This window comes from Hydractinia symbiolongicarpus, chromosome 1 (assembly GCF_029227915.1).
Source record: "Hydractinia symbiolongicarpus strain clone_291-10 chromosome 1, HSymV2.1, whole genome shotgun sequence".
NCBI lineage: Eukaryota > Metazoa > Cnidaria > Hydrozoa > Anthoathecata > Hydractiniidae > Hydractinia > Hydractinia symbiolongicarpus.
This window is the reverse complement of record NC_079875.1, coordinates 11,801,871-11,827,748: the sequence shown is the minus strand read 5'-3', so window position 1 is coordinate 11,827,748 and position 25,878 is coordinate 11,801,871. Positions and strand designations below refer to the sequence as shown.

The 25,878-nt window shown below is 33.6% G+C and overlaps 4 protein-coding genes across 4 annotated transcripts; 3 read left to right on the top strand and 1 right to left on the bottom strand.

Annotated features, from left to right (window-relative positions):
• Positions 1-1,684: 1,684 nt before the first annotated feature.
• LOC130639168 (uncharacterized) lies at positions 1,685-4,970 on the bottom strand. The gene is made up of 8 exons (XM_057447056.1): positions 4,880-4,970; positions 4,749-4,803; positions 4,196-4,240; positions 3,888-3,938; positions 3,650-3,697; positions 2,690-2,740; positions 2,308-2,355; positions 1,685-1,872 (listed from the first exon to the last, which is right to left on the bottom strand). Exons 2-8 carry the CDS (start codon positions 4,801-4,803, stop codon positions 1,826-1,828), a joined length of 345 nt encoding a protein of 114 aa, XP_057303039.1. The 5' UTR covers positions 4,880-4,970; the 3' UTR covers positions 1,685-1,825.
• A 5,765-nt stretch (positions 4,971-10,735) lies between these two features.
• Positions 10,736-18,570, top strand: LOC130639057 (alpha- and gamma-adaptin-binding protein p34-like). Its single transcript, XM_057447048.1, has 8 exons — positions 10,736-10,785; positions 14,480-14,583; positions 14,664-14,862; positions 15,771-15,865; positions 16,198-16,287; positions 16,558-16,635; positions 17,531-17,650; positions 17,761-18,570. Exons 2-8 carry the CDS (start codon positions 14,505-14,507, stop codon positions 17,877-17,879), a joined length of 780 nt encoding a protein of 259 aa, XP_057303031.1. The 5' UTR covers positions 10,736-10,785; positions 14,480-14,504; the 3' UTR covers positions 17,880-18,570.
• Positions 18,571-19,290: 720 nt separating this feature from the next.
• Positions 19,291-21,130, top strand: LOC130639126 (uncharacterized). The gene is made up of 2 exons (XM_057447053.1): positions 19,291-19,438; positions 20,355-21,130. The coding sequence occupies exons 1-2, from the start codon at positions 19,291-19,293 to the stop codon at positions 20,702-20,704; spliced, it is 498 nt and encodes a 165-aa protein (XP_057303036.1). The 3' UTR covers positions 20,705-21,130.
• Positions 21,131-23,650: 2,520 nt separating this feature from the next.
• LOC130638994 (la-related protein 6-like) lies at positions 23,651-25,650 on the top strand. The gene has a single exon (XM_057447045.1). It carries the CDS (start codon positions 23,800-23,802, stop codon positions 25,210-25,212), a length of 1,413 nt encoding a protein of 470 aa, XP_057303028.1. The 5' UTR covers positions 23,651-23,799; the 3' UTR covers positions 25,213-25,650.
• Positions 25,651-25,878: the final 228 nt, after the last annotated feature.

Here is a 25,878-nt window from a genome sequence, read left to right as displayed (position 1 = left end):
TCTTTATCTGAGTTAATTAAAACGTTTGTAGCTCTTTCGAGAAGCTTGTATCTATCATCAGCAACAGCTTTTTCCATTTGTAAATCAACCACCTTAGTTTCCAGGTTCTTATTTTTCATCTTCTCTGATCTGTAAGCTTTTTCAGAAACTTTGTCAACAGGGTGATTAGTTTCTAACGAACGAATACGTTGCTTCAACGATTTCACTTCTCTTTTAAGCAAGATACATTCTCTCGATTGTTCAGCTTCCATCCTTGCTTCATCAACAATACACGAACGTTTAAACTTTCCATTATTAGCAACTCACCGCTAACAGGTCTAGCACTAATGCAAGATGTATGTAGATATGTGTAGACTGAAATCACATTCTATGTCACTTATATTTAACGGCAGTGGCTCAATTTGACGTCATTAATATTTGACGTCAATAAAATAAAGGTTAGAAATGGCGTCTTAATCTGGTAAAAATATCTTAAGATGATTGCCACGAGAACCATAAAAATCGGAAAAGAGCTTGCTAAAATTACGAAAATAAGAAAGGGTGATATTTATAATGTGGAAATAATATTGAAAAGAAAAACAAACAAGCAATTATACAACCTTGTCTTTTGGGACGTATCCTGAGGGTCCTGAGAAAGAGGTTGCAATTAGTTAAAAAATTATATAAAATTTAAAACTTGCAGCTATGTGTCAACCTTGTCCCCATGGCTCTTCAACGCGTATACTTTTCTTATGGAGTCGTCCCGTCATTATATCTTATATTATAATATCGTCATTTGTAATACTATGCAGAGCGCGACTATAGGTTCTAAATGGGGTGTGGGGCGAGGGGGCATGCGCAGAAGAGGCTTGGGGACAAGGTTGGCTATGTGAAAAACTTCCACGTATTTCTATTTGGCCAGTACAAAGAAAGCCACGGTGAAACAAAAAAGATCATAAAAAACAAAAATGACAATGGCAAAATAAAGATGTACACCACAAAACAAACACGAAAGAAAGAAGACCATGGCAAAGCAAGGAAAAACACAGTAAAACAAAGAAGGGACGACGAAACAAAGAGGAACATGACAAAAATAGAACACAACTAACAAAGAAGAGAAAGGAAAAACAAAGGAGAGCACGGGAAAACAAGATATGCTACGGCAGAATAAAGCGCATGATAAAATAGAGACGGCAGCAACTGAAACATGAAAAGACCACAACAAATTAAGAAATACCACTGCGACTAAAGAATAAACCACAGTGCAACCCAATCTTTAGAAGGATGATAGTCGAACGTTAAGAGAGGTGTTAATTATGGAAAGGTTTGATTCGCGTCTTGCAAGTTTTTCACAAGCGGCAAAAGGGAAAATAGAGATGTGTTGAGAGATGTCTCATACATAGGCTTAATGTGTTAGAGAAAATCCCACATTTGAATCCACCAATAAGTTAAAAATGATCTCTCAGAGCAAAACACCGAATTAAAATTAACTAATGAGCATAGATTATTATGTTTGTTTTGGTTAGGGAATGAGACTATTTCCCGCTTAGCATATTAACCCCGGAATGCGCCGCTCAACCTCGTTCCCAGAGCTTCTTGTGGTTTTTACATTTGTACGAAACCCGAAAAATCTACAGTCCCTAGATACGAGGCTAGAATGTACTTAAAATAACGAGTGTTATTAGGTTTTAAAGAGTTAAACACGTTCCAGTCAACATATATTTTGTGAAAATAAGTTTCTACAATTCCAAATTACAGTGTATATTATCAACAAAGATGGTGCACTTAAAAAGCATCTACCATGGAGGGTGCATTAAAAAACGAAGTGCAATTGCCATGTCCCTCTTTACTTCTTCCCAAATCTTCTTCGTCCTGGTTCTCGACGACGCAAAACTAAAGTAGGAAGAAATCGTATTTTAAAAGAATTCCCTATCCGCACGGGCGCCAACCTCGTCCCCAGGGTCTAGTTGCCCCTGAGCCGTTATTATGGAGTTGCCGCTATCAACTTATTAACAAGGCAAAATGCCCTGGGAACGAGGTTGCACGGGTGCTTTGTATTTCGAAATTTCCGGGGCGATTACTATAAGGTCGTTTGTAACAGGTGTAAAAACAATACTTTGTAATTATAATTTTATATTGCAACATTTGCATTGAAAACTTTATACAGAAATCTTTAATTCTTTTATCCGCCCGGGCGCTTATTTAAATATAAGGCGTAGTTATTAAAGGGGGCGCTTAAAAAGTGGCGTTAAAAAAAGGAATACGGTGATTCTATTTAAGACGTGGGTAAAAATCAAAAATTGTATATTAAAAATTTCATAAACTTACAGCCAGGTCTTGGTCGAGGATCACGTGCATAATCCGCCAAATTCAATTCTGCATAAACAAAATATAATGTGCTGAGGAGTTATATAATAGTAATTTCCAAACCTTTTTGCCATGGTGTTCTTGCCTTTTTGACATCAACGCCGGTGGCGAAGAACTAAAAACTAACTTGTTAGCCGTCAAGTAAGCGCTAGCTGCTGTGACATTTGGTAACAAACCCTGGGCACTAGAATTTTAGTTATCAAAGTTAAAAGAATGAAATGTTTATAGCATGCCGAACGACATTATTATGAGCATGAGAAATTTTCCACAATTGATTATTTTCAACCTCGATCCCAGGATCAGCCCTGGGACCGAGGTTGTAAAAATTTTATATTGACGTTACCTGCTTCGTCATCAGTGTCGAACTCGTTAAAGCGTTGACCAGGTTGATTTCCTAAAATATCAATTTAATTTTTTTTAAAATTAATTTTAATTTAATGTTGGTATCAAAATAAATTTCTTCCCTTCAATTTATGCTTTAAAAATATAATGGACAAAGTAAAGCTAAATTCCCAACTTCTGTTATTTTAGTTATCACAATCAGATATTTTATAATAGATAAGTTGTATTGAATTTAGATAATTAAAACTTTTAATCTCAAAAACCTTTTTTTCTAACCTTTGTTGCTTTAGAGAGGCCAAGTTTGTTGGTTCTTCTGAACACAGCGTATATATATACAGCATACTCTCCAAAGTGTCCGCGAATTTAAAGCGTCCGCCTTTTGGAAAGTTTTACATTTTAAACCGCAAATCAGAAAATACAGCCGATTTTGTATCACAAAAGAAAAATAACAAATAATAATATAATATTAACATAATGATAACGAATCAACTTTCAATCTTTACAGATCTTTAGAGTCCTTTTTAACTAATTTTAAAAAATGATGGATAAATGATTAAAAACTTTATTTTTAAAAGTCTTTAACCCTATAAAGTTGTTGATAAAAAAAATTGATGAGATTAAAAGCAAGCTGGACACAAAAGTTGTAAAATGTTTGAAATAAATGTTAGAAAAGCTATTTATTTTTGTCTATTTTTCTTTGCTCGCTATTGATTTTTTTGGCCTGTCCGCTAATTGGAGAGACAAAAAGCCATATTTGCTGTTTGGTGCAAAAAATATTGTCCGCTAATTAGAGTATCCGCTAATTAAGTATCCGGTTTTTGGAAAGTTTTTTTATTAAACTTTAACTAGAAAACGGGCGGTGTATGACCAAAGTGTACGCTAATCAGAGATGTCCGTCTTTTAGAGTGCTCGTTAATTGGAGAGAATACTGTATCTTAATAAGTATTACCAAAAAAATTACCTGCATAATCCGCCATTTTGTATCCCTGATCGCGATTGAAGTTTGGTCCTAAAAGTTTAATAAAAACTAAAAGTTTATAGCAAGAAAATATGTTTTTAACACTGCGCAATAACCGCCTCCTGATCTGCGTCTAAAAAAAGGATTCTCACAGCGGCCCCTCTAATTAACGACAAAAACATTCATACAAACACAGAGAAAGGGGAAAAGATAAATCTAGAAAATGTTTTAAAAAATTTACCTGCATACTCCGGTATTTTGTATCCCGGATAATCGCGATTGTAGTTTGGTCCTAAAAGTTTAAGCAGAACTAAAAGTCGACGAATTCTTTTAATGTAATACCTGTATATAAATAAATCTTTTTTTTTCAATACAGTGCTCTGTGTTGATTGCAGACAAAAAACGGCTACTTTTACTAGTATCGCTATTTCATGTATCGCTATTTCGTGTATCGCAATCTCGTAAATTGCAATTTATTTGTCTACAAGACAAAATAATAACATTCCTCTCTCTTTTTAAATTTAGATTAGTTATTACAATCAGGCTCACCTGGGTTATTATTTATTCCCTGGTAACTGGGATTGTAATCTGCGTCTAAATTAAAATATTAAACATATAGTTAGCTATTGTCAACAGAGTCCACCTTTAAGGGTGTAAGTGGATTAGCTATGCCGCCTTTTTGGTTTTTGCGTAAAAAAAGTTGTTGCAAAGATTTTTGTCACTCCCTTTTAGTAGATCCACATCTTTAAACTCGATAAACTTGTTTTTTAGGATTAGCTGGTAATGTCTAATCTGGGATGGTCGGTTTTCACCTTAATCCCAGGACATATTGTCTCTTTTTACGTATCGGGCAGCTAGACAAACTTTTTCGTCAAGCCCATTGATAAGCTGATGAGAGACAAAGATCCTTAGGACGAGGTTGGGTTAGTTTATTCGTTTATAAATCCGGCTAGCATCAGCAGAGTAATTTAATTTTTTCGATACTTTTTACAAACAAAAGCGAATAAAAGACAAAAAGTTAAAAAAGTCCATATTTTCAAATGACATAACTCTCGCTCAACCAAGGGGGGGGGGGGAGGAGGGGAAGAGGGAGGTTACTCACCTGCAAACACCACACCTATCACGAAGACAAAGCAAAGCAAAAACTTGTAGTCCATCTAAAAAAAAAGGATCAAATAAAAATAATCTTTATGTTTTAATACAGTTTTTTTAATAATGTTACGCAAATTTTACCTTTCTTTCACAAATCTTCAACCTCAACTGGCCTAGCAAATGCTGAAACTACTAAACAAAATCTTGCTTCGATCTTTATAATGAGTGAGAGACGAAGGTGTGGCTTAAGAACGTACCAAATAAGGGTGACATTTTTCTCGTCCCCAAACCTCCTATATTACAGAATTAGCTATAATTAGTCTGTTTATTCTTCTCAAATACTGCAGGACTTATTAGAATTAACTTAAAATTAAGACAAATTAAACAGGCAGTCAGAATTTTTTTGTAAAAAAAACCTCATGAGCGTTGCCTTATTAAAATACATCACACAATAAAGTTATGACAAATCCTTTAAAGAATACCTAATTTACTCTTTGAAGAATGTAGATATTATCATGCTATGAACAAGCGAGTTTATTCTTTGCTACTTCTGGGTAGCTATTGAAATGTATTCTATAATAACCTCGAAGAGTAAAAACATGGGCCAGTATAGATAAAATATTTTTACCCTCCTGAGAATTCATTGTAACATCCTTTGTGTACGACTGTGTCGCTTGCCTTAGTTTTGTTTTTTAATAGTTCACTGATCAACATTAAAATAAGGACGAAATACGAAATTTATTACTTGGACAGGATTTGTCCCATTAATTATAATAAGTGTAGTACATATGGAAAATTCCAACGATTTTTGATCTTTCTAGTGATTTAGATTCATTTATTAGGATAAAAGCACGATGCTATAAATTGAAGCAATTCTCTAAACAATAGCACCGCCATAGTCTTTAACAATGTATTTAATCCGAAATTGCAATGATGAGGAAAGAAAACTAGCCCAGTCGCTAGGTATATAAGTTTCAAGGCCAGTCTTTCACTAAAAAGTACAGGGGATGAACCCCTTGTATGATTGGTAGGAAGATATGGTCTCCAAGTGGCGTTTAAATGGCGGCTTAGTTACTTTTTACTTCACACTAGGCGCTAAAGCGCTTTAAAATCATCCCCAGTGAGATTAACGCTTAGTAGAAACCAAGCTTTAGGTGCTAACTTTAATTCAAAATTTTGTTTCTTTATCATTTTAGGCGGCTAATCAACGTTTATGCTGAGATCAAAGAAAGCCGAAACAAAAAGAAAGTCTAATTGAGGCGTTTTAACAATTAGTCGGTCAACATAACTTGTGCAGATAAAATCTTCTTAATTATAAATTAAAGCCTTTGATAAAACTCTGTTTAATGAGATATTTACATGCCAACACGTGAGCAACAAGCTTTGTCTGTAGTGAAATATTCTCTTGAATTGAGGTAATTAAAATGTTGCTCACTGCAAAATCTTTTGGATTTTATAACATCTAAAGTGGCATTAAATTTCTTTATTGTAGGTGTTTTGTTATCAAATATTTACTTTTTATAAAATTTTAGCAAAAAAGGAGGGTGGAGCATGACACCCAACGCCTAAGATTAGGAACTATTTTCTTCAACGGAAAGCCTTTATGAATACATCCCTCAAATAATAAAAAAAATTCATGTGAGGTAGATATACATGTTTTCAAAAAAAAAACCGACAGACCAACCGGACTATTCTATGTATTTAGTCATAACTCGTGCCCACTCAACTTTGAGATATCAAAAATAAAAACTCTAGGAACATTTAAGGACTATGAGAGAGAGAATAAAATCTTATATCATTAGTGGTCAAGTGTTGTTGCATCAGCAAGTGACTAGAAATCGCGATGAAAAACGAAAGATTGTCGAGTTGAATATCTGAAAAACGCCCAAATCCACTTTCTTCTGTCCTATAGCGCACACAGTCTGTTTGGAATGCACACAGACAACCTCGATCCAAGGACCTGTTTTTTTTGTATTTCAGACGGAAGCGCAGTGCCGATGAGAGACAAAAAGCTCTGGGAACAAGGTTGGCACTCAGAGTGTTTTTAAGTTTTAAATTTTTTTACACTGCTGATATTTACTCTTAAACTCCGTACCTTTAATGGTATCGCTGCAAATCTTAAATACTGACATGCTATCTATTAGTCATAACTCGTGACCACAACTTTAAAATGTCAAAAGAAAGTGTTCAGTTGCGCCGATAGGTAACTACAATCGTGATCACAATATGTTGGAACAAGACAGCTAAATTTGAAGTTCGTCACCGCTAGTAATTGCGTAGGCTATTTCTATATCAAATTCACACATTTTGAACTTGCTAAAGTTCAGAAGAGTGGACTTAGGATCTTGGGTTATTTCGTTATGACAAATTTTTTTAAATGTGCTAATTGTTGCTGACGTCAGCAAGGCCATTAATCACGAATTTCGGGACCTTCGTGGTCCCGACATCAATTAATTCGATGTGCGGGCGTGCTAGCGAATGTGACTAGCAACTTTTCAACACTTTTTGCTTGGACTACATGTGTGCAAAAGTACCGACTTTGCAGTACTGATTGTTTGACTGTTTTGTCTATTTTGGGTAATAAGTAAAAAGCTGCCTTCCTCTCAATATTTTTGTCCACGATTGTAGAAATCGCACTTGAGAACAAAATACTTTTTGCAAAAGAAATATGGATAATTCAGGTTTTCCGAATGCTTTAAAGTGCAAGGGTTAAAATAATGTATCTGCCAAATTGGGATGTCCTTGTGTATTTTGTAATAAGCTTTTTATTATCCATCTTGTTTTCTAGTTGATTAAGAACTCTGAAACGATATTAAGAGGATTATGCGGTCTGCAGTTTCAGTAAGATGATCCTATCTACACAGGTATGTTTTGAATTAGGTCCTCCTTTTTTAATTAGAAATTTAGACAGCTTTGTAATTAGCAATTAAAGAGCCAAAGCAGCGTTTAATTAAAAACTTTATCCTAATATCAGTTAATACGCTCTAAGTCCCTGAAAATTAAAATGTTTAAAAAATCATACACCATAAAATCATACTCATAAAATGTTTTAGGTTGCATCAGACTTCAATACAGTATAATCCTCCTTAAACCAAGTTAAACGAGTTTAAAATTTAAGGACTTTAAAGAACCCGAAAGAATTAGGTAAAAAAATTCTACGTCTTCTTATTTGAAGTGAAATTGATAAAAAGCGATGTAGCCCGACTCAAACAGACCTCACCATTGGAATTGGAACCATGAAAAAATCATGAGGCTTAAAGGGGCTACGGAACGGCTGTTGGTTTTTGACTTTAGTGACTTACACGAAAGTCGTGCTGATGGCGGCAAAAAACAAACTGGCTATTTTTCCAACATTTATGTAATTTATAGACTCGAACATATAGATATATCTAGATTCTCTATCTTCTCCAGTCATGATAATGTTTTCATCCAGAATGAGTCTCGCTGAAATATTTATTTGTAATATACTTTTCGAAAAAAATATTGAACCAAAGAGCAAAGTACGCTGGTCTGTTCATTACGCAAAACGCGTTTGGCGGATATTTAATATGTGCGCAAAATATACGGAATGTGAGCATTTTAACTGGTTCGTAGCCCCTTTAATCATAGTCACAAGAAAGGACTGTGCTTTAACTTATAAATCTTAGCTGCACTGTTATATTTATTTAAAAATAAAGCAATAATTTAATTCTTAAACTCATATAGCATTTGTTTTTTGTCCAAAAAAAATGATTAGTGATCAAAAGAAGTTATTAATTATAAGACTGTCTTGTTTTTCTATATTAAAAAATAAATTGTTTTTTAATTCAATTTGTTTAAATTAATTAGAAATCACAACGTCGTTTAGTCACAAAATTAAAAACGTTACTAGTCTGTGTGAAAATCCTGCTCGTTGGCACACAGACAGATAGATAACGGCGAGAATTATAATATAGACTGGTCGTTACCGTAGAGAAAGTTCTATGCCCATCTATTTGCCACATGAAAGAATGTTGGACAACATCATATGTCATGCTCCTTAATGACGGTGGAAATAAAGACGATTATAAGTTTTGTGTTATAATGTTTGTAATATAAACTATTATAATTAGAACAAAATATAAGCAAACATATGTGTTAAAATAAATTTACAGACATTCTCAATAAGGTCTGCTTAGAATCGCATAGTTACTGGTCGACCAGTGAATGGTTATAAATGGAACTACTTAATAATGAATAAAGTGAATGTTTTTTTCCAAAGTTTGTAACAGGCATAGCTATTATCTCCCTCGGAAATAAAAATCTAAAAACACATCGAAAACAGACCTGCATTCCGTCCAAATAAAAATACACCAAACATTTGCACTAACTATACATTAAGCCACATGACAGTGCCCTTGGTTTCTTTTTCAGGCTGTTGCGCCAATTAAAATTGTTCAGTTGGCTGGTGTACCAATCAATATTACCAATTTTTAATCACATTATTCGTTGTATAAAACTTGCATGAATTTTAGAACAAGATAATTGATATTGCTGTTAATAATATTTGTTAATAATATCTCCTTTTTTTTCTTTTTTATATATATTCACTCACTTTATGCCATCTGTTGCTTACATGTTGTTGTATTTTTTGAAAGGACTTCGACCATTCTCGACCCCAGAGCTCTTTGTGATAAACCTCGAAACTTTGAGGTTTTAACTGAAAGAGTTCTGAGGACAGGAATGGATTTCTGTCTAATGTTGTTTAGGTATTTATGTTTAGGTAGTTATGAAAAAGAAAGTGTGTAACTGTTTTACAATTGTTCATGAAACACTTATTTTATATTTTCCTGTCTTCCAACCAAATAATTAAATGCTATGTAACTATTATATAAAAATGTAACGAACCTCGTCTCCAGGCGTTTTTCTCAATTACTGGGTACCTTTAGACAAAATAAGACAACAGGTCCAGGGTTCGAGGTTAAAACATTAAAAATAGCGGTGAGTAAATTCGTACAGTGAAACAGATCCACGCGCGTAGATTATTAATTGATTTGCCATATTGACTCATTCTAATTAAACAAAGATGCGCCGGTCGTACGAGTACTTAGTAGCATCTTGGAGGGTATTCTTTGAGGATACTCAAATTATATAACTACGCCCTGAACCGAACCCTGGCAACGAGATTGCCGAGAAGGCTTTTTTTCATTGTGGGAAACGGCATGCCATGGATCGATGATATGAGAGACCTGGAACACTGGCGCCTTATACAGCAAGATGGCTGCTTCACAGCTGTAGCTTCACGTGCCCAATTTGAACTTTTCATTTTTTTTGAAACTTATTTAAATAAAACAACGATAGCTAAGATACCTAGCTAGAGAAATTTCCGTCAGAATAGATTTTTTGGAACAATTGTAAAATAGTATGTTTTTTTCATTAGGAGTTTCTTTCACAAGTCAGGATAACTTCACATTGGGATAGGAAACTATCATCTATCTGAAATTGGGAATTTTAATTTAAAATGAGTATTGTGTTTTCTCGTCAATGTGGGATTTGTGCAAATCGGTTGACTTTAATTTAGGGTTTGCTCTGAGAAATTTTTCTGTATTTATTCGGGGTTTAAATTATTCATTTCGCATCTAGCTAGCTAAACTGTCTAAAATATCTTATTATAATTTTTAGTATGGTTGTGTAAAGCAACAACAAATATAACAACATATTATGTATAGAAATATGTTTCTTATGTTTCCTGTGAAATCCACTTGAGTTGATATTAGGAAGCTCTAAAAACCAGATGTGTGTGTTTCCATCTAGCCTTAAGGCATCTCATGGAAACGTGTGAGTCTCATGAAAATGCTTACTTACCTTAGGTGTCTCTTGTGGAAACGCATGTCTCTTGTTGAACATGAATTGCCTACATCTCAACAAATCTAAGGAATCACCCACACCAGGGTTCGAATTAGCAGTTTTGCGAATCACTTTGCAAAGAAAATGACGAAATTGCGTATCGAATATTTTTAAGCGGCGATAGAAATGCTTTTTTAGATCTTGTTTTAAAAAATTAAAAACGAAGAACGTTGATAGAAAAGGTATGTTACATTGTATTTTAAATATTTAAGAACGAACAACGACAATGGAAATGCTTTTTTAGATCGTGGTGTAAAATTTAACACAAAGCATTTTACATAAGACTCACGTTTGAAACAAACATATTTTTTGTGAAAACAAATTTAATGAGTGTACTGTATTTAACTTGCGTTGTAATGTTCACGAAAACTGGTTAAGAACCTCTGAAACATTAATTACATTTTGAATATTTTCTTACAGCTTGCTATAAAAATGAACTAACATTTCATTTTCACAACATTTAGGCTATCAGAAACAAGAAAAACTGAGAGAGTCGCTAGTTCAGGTGCTCAGTTCTCATGTTTCCAACAAAAAAATAACACAAGGTCACAAAAACTACAAATTCTTGTCAAAAAAACAAATAGCTACTAATGAACAAGCCAATGGTAATTAATCTACATACCCCAATCTTGATTTTTAAAAGGAAACATTTTAATTTATCTTGTTATTAAGTCATAGTTTATAGAAATAGCGTTGAGAATAAAGGATTAGAAACTATAACAAGGGTGATAAGGAAGCAGAACTATAATTTTTGTCAACAAGATAATAATTTTCATTCAAAAGGCTGATGAAATTTTAGAATGGTATGTAACAAATAAAAACAAACAACTCTTGGATCAGTTCTTGCTCTTTTCAGTTCAAAAGATAATGTCAAGAATCAATAAATATAACAAAGTGTTAATGCTTCCTCGTCTAACTTGTCAAAAACACTAAAAATGTTTCTTTTTTCTTCGTCTGCTGCTTGCCAGTAATCGTCATTGTTGCAGAATCTTCTTCACGAGAGTAGCTGATCGTTTTTGTTTAAGGCGCAAGGCTACAGATTGCAGTGAAATCATTGGCAACTGTGAGATTCGTTTCTACCATAGGTGCTAAGTCCTTGAATAGATCGATTGAGGGAAGCTGACTAAGGCCCAAACGGATAGCATCCGTTATACCCCCAGACAACTATCCACTTTCAATAACATTTTTGCGCTGTTCTGAAAGTCTTGTGGTTGTAAAAATTTGGTGATCCACTCGGCATGTAATGGCTTCAGCAGAAACAACCGAAACTTAATGTCTATTTCGTCAATTGGAACTCCTTTATCCAATTCTTCATGCACTTTCTTTGTGAACCAGTCGTTGAACTTATTGGACATGTACTGTTTTGCGAGTCCATTCACAGTAAGATCTAAGGGCTGGTAATGTAATATAATAATCTTTTTATATCTGTTTTTAAAAACGAGATATACTTCCACCAACTTTCCTGCCAAAGAAAAGGTTAAGAAAAAAAGGATATCTAATCATGTTAATTATATCATAAAATCAAATCTTTTTTCCTTCTTTTGTATTTGTTCAATATCGTCATCTTGGAGGCTTAAAAAAATTTTCTTTTTGACCCAAGGTGTAATGGCATATTTTGTTTACATTTTTTTGTCTGGTATTGAATTGATGAATATATTTTAAGAGATGAAAACCTTTAAATTCACTGCTGCAGTAGTACATGGGTACCACTACTATAGAAGATTTTGGATACAAAAACCTGCATAGCATCTTAACTGTTCACATAAATCAGATAACCCGTTCGATCAGTTTGCAAAAAAATATGCGAAACAGGTTGTGAATCTCCACTGGGTCACTTACCAAGAGAGATATGGAGGGCCACTAAATTTTTTAGTGACAGGGGAGCTGTTGTAAATGCAGTTCTTACTGGAGACCATTACCGACGATCTCCACTTATGCAGGGAATCTTGAAATACCCTGTGTAATAAAGGTTTCAATCCCTGGGACTTGTTTAAACCTATTGCTGATGGAGCGTTACAAGGAACTAATAGCAAAAACTGAACTGAAAAATGTAGAAATAATAGGTTTTCATTTACGACGGGAACCTTTAATCCAAAAAAAATACAAGGAGAGGAAACAAAAACAAACTACGAAAAACAAGAGCGAAGCGAAAAGCAAAGACATACAAATGTTTTTTGCCTCAGTTACTGCTAATAACAGTAAATCATACGACTCATCTACCAACTCCAAAGATTGCGAAGATATTATAATCAGAGGCTAAGAATATTATATAGTATTTTTTGTGATAAAATAATTACAACATTCATGTCCTTTGTTTTATATTTTTTCAGATAAAAAATATATACATATTTAGGCATATTTTTTGACATCAAACTAAGAATTATATAGAAACCAGCTGTTCAATTGTGTTTTAGTAATAATTGGTGAAACAAAGAAATGAAGATGATGGGGTCATACTAAAAGTGTGAATCTGACATAAAAGAGAATAATACAAAGATAAAGAACAGGCATAATGACAAATTAGAACATAAACTAATTTACTTGCTTGAGTTACTTGAGTCTGTTTTGATGCATTCTTTATCCAACCAAATCGTTGATTCCGGAACAGTTTTATCAGGTAAAGCGAATGATTAGAGGTCTTAGGGTTGAAACAACCCTAACCTATTATCAAACTTTAAATTGGTAAGAAGCCTGACTTGCTTAATTGACGTAGGGCACAGAATGAGAGTTCTTAGTGGGCCATTTTTGGTAAGCAGAACTGGCGATGCGGGATGAACCGAACGCTGAGAATTTGTGTTTATTCAGACTGAACCTTGCAGTTTCACCTTACAGGAACAACTTTCTGAATACGTTGTTGTCATAAACTGCGCTCATCCAGGTTTGTTTTTTTAAAAGGTCAAGATTTTTATTGAAATTTTTAAACAGGAAAAACGACTTTTCAACCTGCTAAAAGTGTGAAACAAAACTACAAATTTTGAAGTTGGTGACTTATGTTCTATGAGATTCAATATATAATCTTTGGGTTAATTTCCCTTTAATAAATAGTTGTTTTACAAGAACTTTCATGGTGTGTTGTACGTTTGATTACATACCTTTTTAACAAACATACATTACATTTTCCGTTTTCCGTTTTACGTTATAGCAATATGCTTCGCTAGAAACATATTTCAGATAATTGATAAATAGAACGGAATATTACCACAATACATTTGACATACTGCGAACAAGCCCTGCAATATTTTGTCAAAAAATTATGAAGCCAGTGTCTGAAACCATTTTTAGCTTCCCAAACAGCTGCTACCTTATTTACTCAGTGTTTTATGTATAAAAAATTTGTTTGTGTACTTTATAAAATTTGGCATTACGAAGTATTAAAATAATTTTGAGTTATTATCTAAATTGATAAATCAGCAAAAATTCCTAGTTAATATATAAAATGCTTTTATGAGCTCCAACTTTTTAGGACTTCATGATGTTTCATCTGTCTCTGCTTTTAAATGAACTTTGAATCTGGAGAGTTGTTTTCTTGTTTATTCATATTTTGCTAGCAACTTTTTTTAAAAAGATTCTTGTAAAGAAGCAACAATGTTAACAATGTGTAATTTTATTGGAACTACAAGCTAGAAAAGTTTAGCGAGGTATGGTTTTGGTGTTTATATTATTGAAAGCAAAATATGGCTGTGTGTGCATGTGTGATCGCCTGCCATTCCGGGATGTGACTACATAGTGCAACATTTTTACCCTAGGTTCTCATTAAAGTTTAGTGTACAAGTGTAGAGTGCTTAGTGTACAATTATTATAATTAAAAAGAATTGTTTTCTGCTGATTGAATTAAATTTTATATATAGGTATAGTTGTTGTAATTTCTTGTTTCAGATAAAAATATTTCCATGAAAGAAAAATGACAGAAATGTATGACGATGTGCAGTGCTTGGTGGTGTGTTCAAAAAATCTGGTAGCCATAGACGAGCTTATTAAAGGTAAATAACATTCTTAAAACTGGCAGTATGTCTGCCCACTGTAAAATTTGGTTTTAATTTTTTCCTTAATGTTTTTTTAGCTGCTTCTAATAATGATGTTCAAACTTCTGAAGCTCTCCAAAAAGAACCTTTGTCAACAAAGTGGATAATCACAAACAAATATTTTACAGCAGATGTCAAAACATTTATATGCACAATTGAACAATTTTTGAAACACGATGCAAAGGCTTTCAAGTCATTGGAGGCCCTGGTTGTTGTTTTTGAGTTATTAGATAATAGGTGTGTTTTGTTTCAACATTTACTGAGATTCAAATCATAATAAGAACTAATGAATTCTATTCTGCAATACGATGTACTCTTATTTTTGTAACATTTAGTCAGTTTCAGGTTATCTTTAAAAAATTGTTTGTTTGCTGTTTCCTGCCCAGCCTTTTTAATTTCTTGCCAACCACAAAACTTTTCAGTCAGGATTTTTTAAAACTCTTTTATTTTTGCAGTATTTTGCCTATCTCCAATCCAAACACAGTCAACCTACCCAGGTTATTTTTTAAAGTACAAATGTAGTTACATAAAAATATAGCAAACAAAGGAATAAGCAAAATTAATCTGTTGACCAACCAACCCTGCAACAAAACTATGATTTGGCAAACAGCAAACCAATTATATAGTAACTAAAAATTTTACCTGTACCACCATAAGCAAAAATAAAATGTACATGATTTATTCTAAATCTATGTTCGATAAAATCATGATAGAACACAAAACAAAACAAAAAAGGTTTTGTGGCACTCTGTCAAAAGTGTTGTTTTGTTGACTAATTAATTATTTGCTTTTTTTTAAATCCAGCCTTCTCTTTACAACTTTTTATTTTGGGGTAGTCCTCAAAAATGTATAGGTCGACAAACATATCTGTTTTTTCTAGTTTCATAGGTAAAGTGTTAAAAAAGCTTTTAAATAAAGCCATCACCATGTTTTGTATCACCAATAGGGAATGGTGATTACAGGATTCCATATGACGATGGCGAAAAGATTTTGAGTGTATGGGCAGTGATTTCTCATACAAAAAATAACACCCCACTGTGGACAGGCTATGAAACATTTTAGGACAACCTTAGCTACTGTGTCTACTTTGAACAACAATATTATTTAGGTATCTCAGGTGTTTTAACCAATCTTTTTTAGTACAGCACTTTTCTTCAAGTACAGCACCTCGTATCCAATATTTCCCTGGAAAACGTTGAAGTTCGTCTTTTGTTGAACATTGAGGAAGAAAAAAGTTCTGGTAAATTTTTTCCTTTGAAATACATTTTTATTAATAACTTTAGCTTTAAAATAATTTTAAAATTGTTAAGATTCATCCAAGTATCCATCATTTTTCAAGGGAGGGTGTTTGGATGTGCTAGAGAAGCTATTTTGGGAGTCTGTAATTTTTTTGATTTATGTGTCTGTGAATCTTAAATTATGGCAAAAAACTCTAACTAACAACCTCAACAGTCAATAAATGGAACAAATACCTTGAAAATCCTGAATTTTTTTTAAAAATAACTTTAATAATGTCTTATTGTATATGATAATTTTATATTTAATTCCTGGAATTATTTGTTTATTTTTTAGAAAAACTAAAAGATGAATTATTCTCATGGACGATAAAAAATAATTTTGAACTTGTCGAGAAAGTTTCCGATGATGTTGAACAAGATGATGGTATGTGTAATGTTTTCTGAAAGAATATGTGTTATAATATCCGTATACGTCTGTCTGTCTGTCACAAAAAATGGTAGCAAGACACACAAAATGCAGTAAATAAAGGACGGGTGAATGGGCCACTGACTAGTATGTCAGTAATGTAAATCTGAATGAAACCTTACATATAACTTCCTATTATAATTTGAAAAAAAAAATTAAAGGTTAAAATCTGATTGATGTCAAAAATCTGAAAAAAGTGATTTACAATCTTATAGTTATTCTGTTTAGGGTTTGAAGAAAAGTTTGGTGTTGATCGAATTCTTGAAGCTTTAAATTCACATGTCTGGAGTAACCATGTCAGAAAAGGTAACACAAATATGAAGTCCGACAATTTATTTAAATAACAAATATACAACTCAAACATTACCTGGAAGAAAATTTTGTTTCTTTATGTTATATAAATATAGTTTAGTGGTAGCACATCTAGTTTGTAATCATAAGATTGCATGTTCAAGCCCCCATTCTTGTGCACTTTCAATACATTCTTACGTCTACTTATTTGCTTGTCAAGTGGCTAAACACTTCCTGCTCGAGCAAATAATGTGACTACATTACTGTCTGAGGGAAAAGAAAAAAAAGCAAGTCTATGATAAAAGTGCATAAAAAGACTGTCACAAACATTCAATATCCTTGAAAATCATAAAATTTGGTAATATTTCTTCTGTCCTAGAATGTGCTTTTTGTTAAACAAGTTTTCTTCTCCATTTCTGTACATTGCTAACTTATTGCCCGGCGGGGAGCGAAACTCACCGGCCATTATCGGTGATTTTACCTGGGTTAACAATTCTTAGTAGAGAATACGAATCATCGTACACCTAATGAACAGTGCCTTTCCTTGGGGACTGAGAGTTTCAAAAAAATGCGTGAAACTTTTTATCAGTGGGGTGGTGAATGATTAATAGATGAGGACTGCATTAAAGTTTCTGAATAATTTTAGATTTATGAAAAATGAGTAAGTTTTTTGTGTGTGTGTGATTACCATTTGGAATCTTCACCTCCAATCTTATCTATCTATCTCAATTTGATTCACATAAGTTTGTTATTTGATTTACCTTATACTGTCTTGTTATCATTCCATATCAGAGATTGTGTGCAACGGATGGGCTCTAAAATTTGTGAGGTATACAATATCATAGCAAAAAAAGGACTGGTCCTGTTTTATGTGAAATACGGATATAAAAAAATGCTTTTTATGTCACAGATGAACAACTGCTGACCGCTTGTACTGCTGCTGGGTATGAGAAAGAGGAAAAAACAGTGCAAATTTTTAACGAAGCATCATCGTTTGAAAAAATGTTCGAGAAATTTGAAGAAATGAAAGGTATACTGTCGTCTCTGTAATTATGATGTATTTCTGTGTAATGGAAATTTCTTTTTTCGAACGCGGTATGGACTGGAATATATATTCGAATAAAAACACCTTCTGTTTAGAAAAAGCAAGAAGTTTGGAAGGAGAGGCACGTAAGGAATACGCAGAACAAGTGACATTAGCATTTATGGAAGCACTTGGTATATCTGACGATGAAGAAGATGAAGCAAAACCAATATAACGAAGTTGAATTCTCTGTTATTTCAAAAAAATCTCCTCCATAGAAAGACAACTACTGGAAAGAGCTGGTTCGGTATTTTTTGCATTAAAAAAAATAATAATTGTTTTTGAAAATATTCCTATGGAAAGACATTTGGTTGGGTGGTTTATGCGTAAGACGAAGACATGTCCATGTGACCTTACGTGACTGGTGTGCCAAGGGTATGAAGTATTCGGTAAACTCGCGAACATTCTGTAAATATACTATTTATACAATTTTGTTTTGTTTAAAATCTTTTTTATTGCAAAATTCCTGAATCACTGCTTCACTACTCACTCTGTCTGAGTAGATTTTTTGCAATCATTTTACCAAATTTTTGTTTGTTTCAGCAACAATTTTCGTTCACTAAATCCCTGTCCCCCAATACGAGAATTTGTAGAATTTTAATTCTCCTACCAACTGGTGAAGAAAAAGTGATTCCTTTCTGTACTAATTTTCGCGCATCCCCGCAAAAAATCGTAAATACGCGAATTTAAAACGTGAAAATTGATTAAAATTAATAAAAATAAGTAAAATTGATACGCGTAAAATATATTTTTTTTCAAGAACCAAAACGGATTGCAGAAAGGTGTTGAAAACGCTTCTATATTTTGTCTAAAACCCTGTATTTTACTACTTGTCTTGAAAATTAGTACGAATCAGGTGATCCTAACTTCCTAGTAATATGTAGCATTGTGTTAGCTCCATCTCAACCTTTTAACGATGATGCGAATATGTTGTCAGAATATTTTGTGTCAATGCAGTGTTGCTCTTTTAAATTCTTTGAAAAGTCTCCTCGAAACTTCTCGAAAATTTTCCGTAAAAGCTAAAAGGATAGGTAAAGTAGATGTTTTAAACAACTCAAATCACTTCAATATTTCATCACCCCAGGCTGTCGCATGTTTTTGTTAACCATTGCATCACCTTTAAAATCTTTGATTTAAAGTCAATTCTGACCCTACAGACGAGTGGTAACCTTGAACACCTATAAAGATCAGAGGGCGCTCCATGTTTTTATCATTTTTTCACTTCAAGTTCATATTTATCATTTAGCAGGTGTTCTCTACACTGTGATTAAATTAACGTCCTAATATATTTTTTACTGTGATTTTAAATCACAGTAAAAAATATATGAGGACGTTTTGTTCAGTCTTTTTTTCCAAGCCATGTCATAAACTGTTTGGAATAATTTTTTGTACTAGTTTTGCACTTGTCAAGGTTGGTTTAATTCAGAAACATTTGCGGACAAAAAGTTCACGAATGGGAAAAATCGCGAAATATTTGCATTTCGCGAACATAAACTTTCGCAAATGAGCTATAATAAAAGAAATGTTTCACGAATTTTTTACTAGTGTTGTTTTTACAGAAGAAAATATTTTGCAGTATAAAAATAATGCTTGGAGTAAAAAAGATGTCTCGGACTATGACTAATAGACGTATATTTCGAACACTGGCACGTGACAATTGTGGAGAGTCAATGGAACCTGGTGAAGAAGAGATTATGTATTTTGGATATAAACCGAACGATCTGAAAAAGGAAGGTTTGGTATTGTTTTTACCTTAGGGAAATTAATTTTCGCAGGAATTAATTTTGCAATCAGTTCCAGCGAAAATTATTAAATTCGGAAAAATTAATTCTCACGAAATTTCCATTTTTTATCTTTTCTTCTGACTTAATTAAATTCTGTCCTAAAGATATAATCCCTGTGCAGGGACGCCTTGATTTTTTAGCGATCTCCCTATTTCATTCTGCTGTACCAAAACAGCGCCATCTCTAACGTAAACATGTTGATTGTCTTCCCTTTTTTACAGAGTGGCCACACCTCCTCAAATAACCTCGATTGTGCTTAATTCTTGAAGTTCTTCTTGATTCTCAATAAAAATTAAGAAATTTGAAAGCACCTTGAATCTCCTCAACCATCCATTGATTTCCACTTTTCTTTTTATTTTTGTTGTTATTTAAGAGAAATGTTTTTCACTTTTGTTAGAGATATTAGATGTTTTTTTAGATGTGGAGGTGTGACAACTCTCCTTTTTTTAATAAAGTCAAACCTGGACATAGCGGACACCCAGGGTTCCGAAAATTTTTTTCGCTGGCTACAGGTGTTTGGCCGTAAACGTACAACGGTTATATAGTATACCCGCCAGGTTGACTATATTTATTTTTTTATTATTAGGTTTTAAAATAAGATAAACCAGTTTGAATGCTGAGAAAGGCAATTTAAAACAATTTTTAATTTTTTTTTTTTAATGTTTTTAAGTGTTTTGTATTTGATCCTTAAACCTATTTCCAATTTTCGAAGATTGGAAATAGGTTTTTTATTTTTTAAAGTTTTAAAGCCCACTCTGCGTCATATTTCCACTGTACAAACATCGCGTGCGAGTTTTTTAGGTAAATAAGTCCTTTCACACAAAGGCTGGTTTTTCTTTTACTTTCATTGTCCATCTTTATTTTAGGTCCAGCAATATCATGCGCCAGTTTAAAACTTGCTAATGTCAGCTGTACAGATAGTAAGAAAGATGAATTTTATCATTGGATAACATTTTTATTTGTATATCGCGATTTCAAAGGTTTCGGATATGGGAAGCAATTTGTCGAATATTTAGATGTTGAAGCCATGAACCTCATTCGCCGCCCCGTCAGAACGGAATCAGCTTATAAAGCTGTCGGGTTTTTTGAGAAATGTGGTTTTAAGAAAATTGCCGAACCCCGCGAGTGCGTTGCTGGTAGTAGTTTGTTCCGTTTTTTATACCTGATGGAAAAAAAGCCACGTGTTATAGAAGTGGAATGTTGGGACAGTGATTGAAGTCTTGTCGAACATGTGAAAAACGAAGAACAGCAACACGAAAATATTCATCTGGGAATGTTACCTATAATAGCCGACTACAGACAGCTGTGGGATAATTTACAGAACAGTAAAGCCAAATATGAGGACTTGATTATTTGTCAGCTTCCAAAACCTTAAGCTACAAACAATATTTACATGTGGTGGAGAGCGTTCTACGGAAACCCTACACAGACGTAATTTTCGTAGTTCAATAATTTACAGAACAGACGAGCACAACAAAAGAACCCTGAATATTCTGACCTTCGCAACAGAATGGTCTACGGATACCCTGCTATAGTCAGAGAATCAGTGTAGTGATTTGCAGATAAGTTTGTGTATAATGAGAGCTGTAATCGTAACATCTCAGCCTTACGCGATAGTCATCTGTGGAAATCCTGCTACACGCACAACATTAGTTGGGAATTTACAGAACAGCGTGTGTGTAATTCGAATTTTATGGAAATATGGTGGCTTAGAGGTGAACTGAATTATCGAAATTATTACTGTGTTTATGTTTACGTTTCCAGTAACATTACTGTATAATAAAAATTATATAACTATTTAACCTCGCTTCCGGAAATTAAAATTTTAATGTAATTTTGAGTTGAAAATTATTACAAACAAAATGAACGCCGTAACAACGGACTTTTGTCATTATGAAGCTAATGTTGTGACATTTTGATGACATTTTTGTTTTAATGAATGATTCTGCCCACCGGGAATAAAATTTCTACAACTTAATGATTACGATAATGATTGTAAACCACGTAGATATTACTTCATTCAGTTTTTCTTCTATCGATTATGTTGACATGTGCCGTTGCATTGTTGACCTTCTTGTCGGATGATTGACTTATCGAGCAAATCAGTAGCCATTATGAAACCGTAAAAAACAACGCTGTAATGTTCTCTCATTTGATTTATTGAAAGCTTGTTAAAAATTGTTGTTTTTTCATTTGTGGTTTGTTGAATTTGTTAAAAATGAGATGAAAGACCTCAATAGTAATTTTGTGTCTTGAAATTTTCAACTACGAAAATTAGAAGCCGTCAAGAAAGCAACAAATTCTCTGTTTTGAAAAATCTTTGAAAGCAAAAAAATTGTTATATAACAGATGCAGGGTCAAGTTTCATCCACAAGCTTCCACAGAGGTGCGCACACAATTTTTCATGAAACTCAATCTTTTCACCTGGACATTTTCTGATTTAATTGTAAGTCTTGTTGCATAAGATTGTTAAGGCACGTGCTCCGACGCAACTAAAACTAATGCTATCGATCACGTAAAAAGGTGGAAGTAAATTTTCGTTTCACTATCAAATAAATCAATATTTACTTTCTCAATAACAGTCTAATCGAAACTTTATCGTCCGAAGAAAACTTAACTAGAACTTTAAACAAATTATTTCCATATGTGCCTGCTGGCCTCGATATTAAAAAGGCAAGAAATCCCGGGTCGAGGTTGAAATATTGAGAACATATAAAAAGTGAACAAATGGGTAGAGCTACTACTGAAAAGCATTTTAAAAAAGCCAAGGCTGAAACCAAAAGTTTGTTGTTAAAAAAAACTTTTCTGTGACAATTTTTATACACGATCAAAAAAACAAAACTATTTTCGATATTCCGTACATGCTTGTTTTTTTTTCTATACGCGCTCGCGAAATTTGATAACATAACAGGATCAGAAGAGTTTATTCTTAACACAACACAACGAGCTACTGTTTTTACACGAAACTTTGACGTGTTTTTTCATCACACAACATTGTTATTGCTTTTTGTTTCCATGGTTACGTGTCATAATAAAGACATCCTGTGAACGGAGACGAGCGGGAATAATAAATAGCGAAAGTGATATATTCATTTTGTTAAGAAATGTATGGTCATGATGCTTCCACAAACAAGTTCCCTATGGCAGAATTTAAACTTCCGAGAAGTAAAAATTCCGCCACGATATTTTTCCTCTGTGAGTAATAACACCACATCTAGAAAGTTCTTTGAAAGCTTAAGTTTCCCTATCTCTGCGAAAATTTTATCAATCCCTTATGTTGTTTCTATCGATTATCAATAGATACGAAACTTTCTTAAACTGATTGATCGCTGACAAAGGGAAATCTGAAATAGATTTGGGACACGTCATGGTATTTTAGCTTGGATACCAGACTAGGCCAAAATTTGCCAAAAATGGCGCCCCCTGTTTTTTGGTGAGGCTAGAAGGAACGTTATCTAGTGTTTTTTTTTGAATTAATGCACTGCACAAGATATGGTCGGTCTTTGATGACGTTGATAACAACAGGAAACTCTTCTCGATAAAAAAAACTTTAAGTTCTTTTTTTTTTCTCGACAACGCCTACCTTTTAAGACTGATCAAACAGATTAATTTATACTCCAAATCTTCAAATATATTTTCCACCTGGATTTAAAATTAAATGCGTGGACTGGAAAGAAGTTTGTTGATGAAAGCAACGTGGCACAAAAAGCGGTGTTCTTAGCTGATCCAGAATCCAGAAGTGATCCAGAAATGTCCAGCTCTAAAGATTATTTAGATTGACACTCTTATGCCACGTCACGTAAGTTAACCGCTACCTATATCTCCTTCTTTTTGCTTACGGTGTAAGAATAAACTTTATCTACGAAGGAGACCGTGTAACGTGACGTATATGATTTCCACGTACGTCAAAGTTTCGTGGATGTAGAGATTTTCGTATTTTGTTTTTAAACATCTGCGTAGCTTTTTTTGTTGTACATGATTAAAATATTCCCCATGTTGCCAAGTTTCTGTCAGAGGAAAATCTTAACAAACATTTTTAAATATTAATAAAAAAACAGGGAACTATATATATATAACACGAATTTCAACCAATCACAATTCGTATAACATAACTACGTCACACGTAAACAATTAAAAAGTGATGTAATTACAGAAAATATAAATGGCTGCTCGGGAAATGCCAGCCAAAAGCTTCGATCCTTTAGGGAGTGTGGTGTTATATTAAGACGAAAGTTTTGTAAAATTGTGAGTTCGACGTAAAGAACATCACAAGTTATATTATAGTTTGTCAGGTTTTAGGAAGACAACACTATGGAGGCAAAACTACCAGAAATTACAGTCCAGTCTGAGAAGTTACCAGAAACAAACTCGAGTGGTAACGGTTCAGATTCAGACGCTTCTGAAAGAATCACCAACCGTAAACTGAAGCTTGCTCCTCGCTTACAGAGACGAGACTCAGGTTCATCTGTGGGAGATGATGATGAAATGCCTGAAGTCACTGACGAAGTAAAGCAGCAGATAGTCACACAAGCCGAGTATTATTTTAGTGATGAAAATTTGAAGAAGGATGGCTTTTTACTGAAGCATGTGAAGCGCAATAAAGAGGGCTACGTCAACCTGAAGCTTCTAGCATCCTTTAAAAAAATGCGATCACTATGCAGAGACTATCGAGTCATTGGAGAGGCATTGAAAAATTCTACAAAGCTAGTTGTAAATGAAACTGGGTTAAAGCTTCGTAGAGTTGAACCTCTTCCTAAAGAACTATTGGATCAAGCTCGTGTTAAGCATCTTGTGGTGTCCAAAATCCCATCTGAAAGCCCTTCAATGACATATATTACTGATGCTTTTACTGACCACAAAGACGAGGTTGTTTCAGTAAGAATCGTCAAGCCTGGCAAAAAGTTTCCTAATGACTTGCAGTCACATTTTTCAAGACATCCAGAATTACGGGATGAAATAGTCGCAGTGGTTGAGTTTGATAATCCAGATATCGCTGCTGCTGCTTTAAGCACTACTTTCTCAGACAAGTACAAGGGCCTCTGTGTTAAACTTCTTACACTTGGTCCCAAACAGGCCAAGAAAGTAGATAGTGTTGATACCGCATCTGATACTCCTATTGATTCAGATGCTAGTACTGGCAAGAAACGTAACAAGAAGAACAAGAATGGAAACCGTTTACTTGAAGTTACAGGGATAGAAGATAGCTACAGTAGCTACGCCAGCTCTTCTGATAGTGAATTCTCATCATTTAGTAGCTGCAGTAAGCGCTACAACCGTTCCCGTGGTAATTCTCCTGTAACTAGCCCTCTTATGAATCGACGTTCTGATGGAAATAACAATTCAAAAAATACATCCCCAAGAGTATCACCAATGTCAAGTCCAAATGCAAGTCCAAAATTTCAAAAAAAACATAACAAAAAGAAGCATACTGACAACTCACCTGTCAGAAATGGACATACGCTCTCACCACTGGTGGCCACACACAGTCCTCGCTCCAGCCCAGAAACACAAAGAAGAACATTGAAAAGTGACAATAGCGTAGGACAAAGCGCATGGATGTTAAAGCGAATGCAGATGAATGGAAGGAAAGAAACTGAAAACATATCTATGAAAGCAGGTGCTAATAAACATCTTGATATAATTCGGCAGCCAAAAGGTCCAGATGGATCAAGTGGATTTTCAAACCATCCGATCAAAAAATTTGTTTTAATTCATGCATGTTAAACATTTTTATTACTATTAAAAAAAGGTACTGCTAAGTGACCTTTAATAAAAACAAGAGTGGTTTGGGATTATATTTATTTACACATGCTTTTGTATTTTGTATAAGTTTGATTTTATCAAATAATTTCTAGAAAAGATAAAAAAAATGAAGAAAGAGCAACCTAACGTAAGAGTCCTTTCTACCAGCTTTCTTTTCATTATTAAGCATTATTTTTTTTTAGTATATAACTTGATTGAATGTTAAAGTCTTTAAAATATGACTAACAATTATGTATATGAATATGAAATATTTTTTACTAATATAGACAAAAAACAAAATTTTCACATTATATATATTTAAACGCTTTGGTGGTTGTATAAATATTACCTAACTATGTATTTATCTTTTTGTGTATACTTCTGACTTATCTAAGATATTAAAATCTTTATCAAACAAAATGTTTATTTATGTATTCAATGCTGCTAAAATTTTTCAGCAAGAAATTTTTTCATACATGTCACCTACAAGCAACTAATATCAAGCACGTAATTTGGACAAATCGGAAGACTACCTTATTCGTACAAATTTTGGCGAGCATTAAATTTGGCTATTGTGGTTCGAAATCGCTAAATTAAGTGCTCGCCAAATTTTCTTATTTTCATCCATGGTCAAAATAAATGCGTAGC

What these genes read in the sequence shown, in the direction of transcription:
- LOC130639168 (XM_057447056.1), bottom strand. Translation starts at nt 4,803, where the DNA reads ATGGACTACAAGTTTTTGCTTTGCTTTGTCTTCGTGATAGGTGTGGTG. An exon ending in GATAGGTGTGGTGTTTGCAG is followed by an intron (nt 4,241 to 4,748) that starts GTGAGTAACCTC and finishes ATTTTAATTTAG; the next exon opens with ACGCAGATTACAATCCCAGT. An exon ending in TCCTCGACCAAGACCTGGCT is followed by an intron (nt 1,873 to 2,307) that starts GTAAGTTTATGA and finishes TTCCTACTTTAG; the next exon opens with TTTTGCGTCGTCGAGAACCA.
- LOC130639057 (XM_057447048.1), top strand. Translation starts at nt 14,505, where the DNA reads ATGACAGAAATGTATGACGATGTGCAGTGCTTGGTGGTGTGTTCAAAA. An exon ending in CATAGACGAGCTTATTAAAG is followed by an intron (nt 14,584 to 14,663) that starts GTAAATAACATT and finishes ATGTTTTTTTAG; the next exon opens with CTGCTTCTAATAATGATGTT. An exon ending in TGATGTTGAACAAGATGATG is followed by an intron (nt 16,288 to 16,557) that starts GTATGTGTAATG and finishes TATTCTGTTTAG; the next exon opens with GGTTTGAAGAAAAGTTTGGT.
- LOC130639126 (XM_057447053.1), top strand. Translation starts at nt 19,291, where the DNA reads ATGCTTGGAGTAAAAAAGATGTCTCGGACTATGACTAATAGACGTATA. An exon ending in GAACGATCTGAAAAAGGAAG is followed by an intron (nt 19,439 to 20,354) that starts GTTTGGTATTGT and finishes TCTTTATTTTAG; the next exon opens with GTCCAGCAATATCATGCGCC.
- LOC130638994 (XM_057447045.1), top strand. Translation starts at nt 23,800, where the DNA reads ATGGAGGCAAAACTACCAGAAATTACAGTCCAGTCTGAGAAGTTACCA.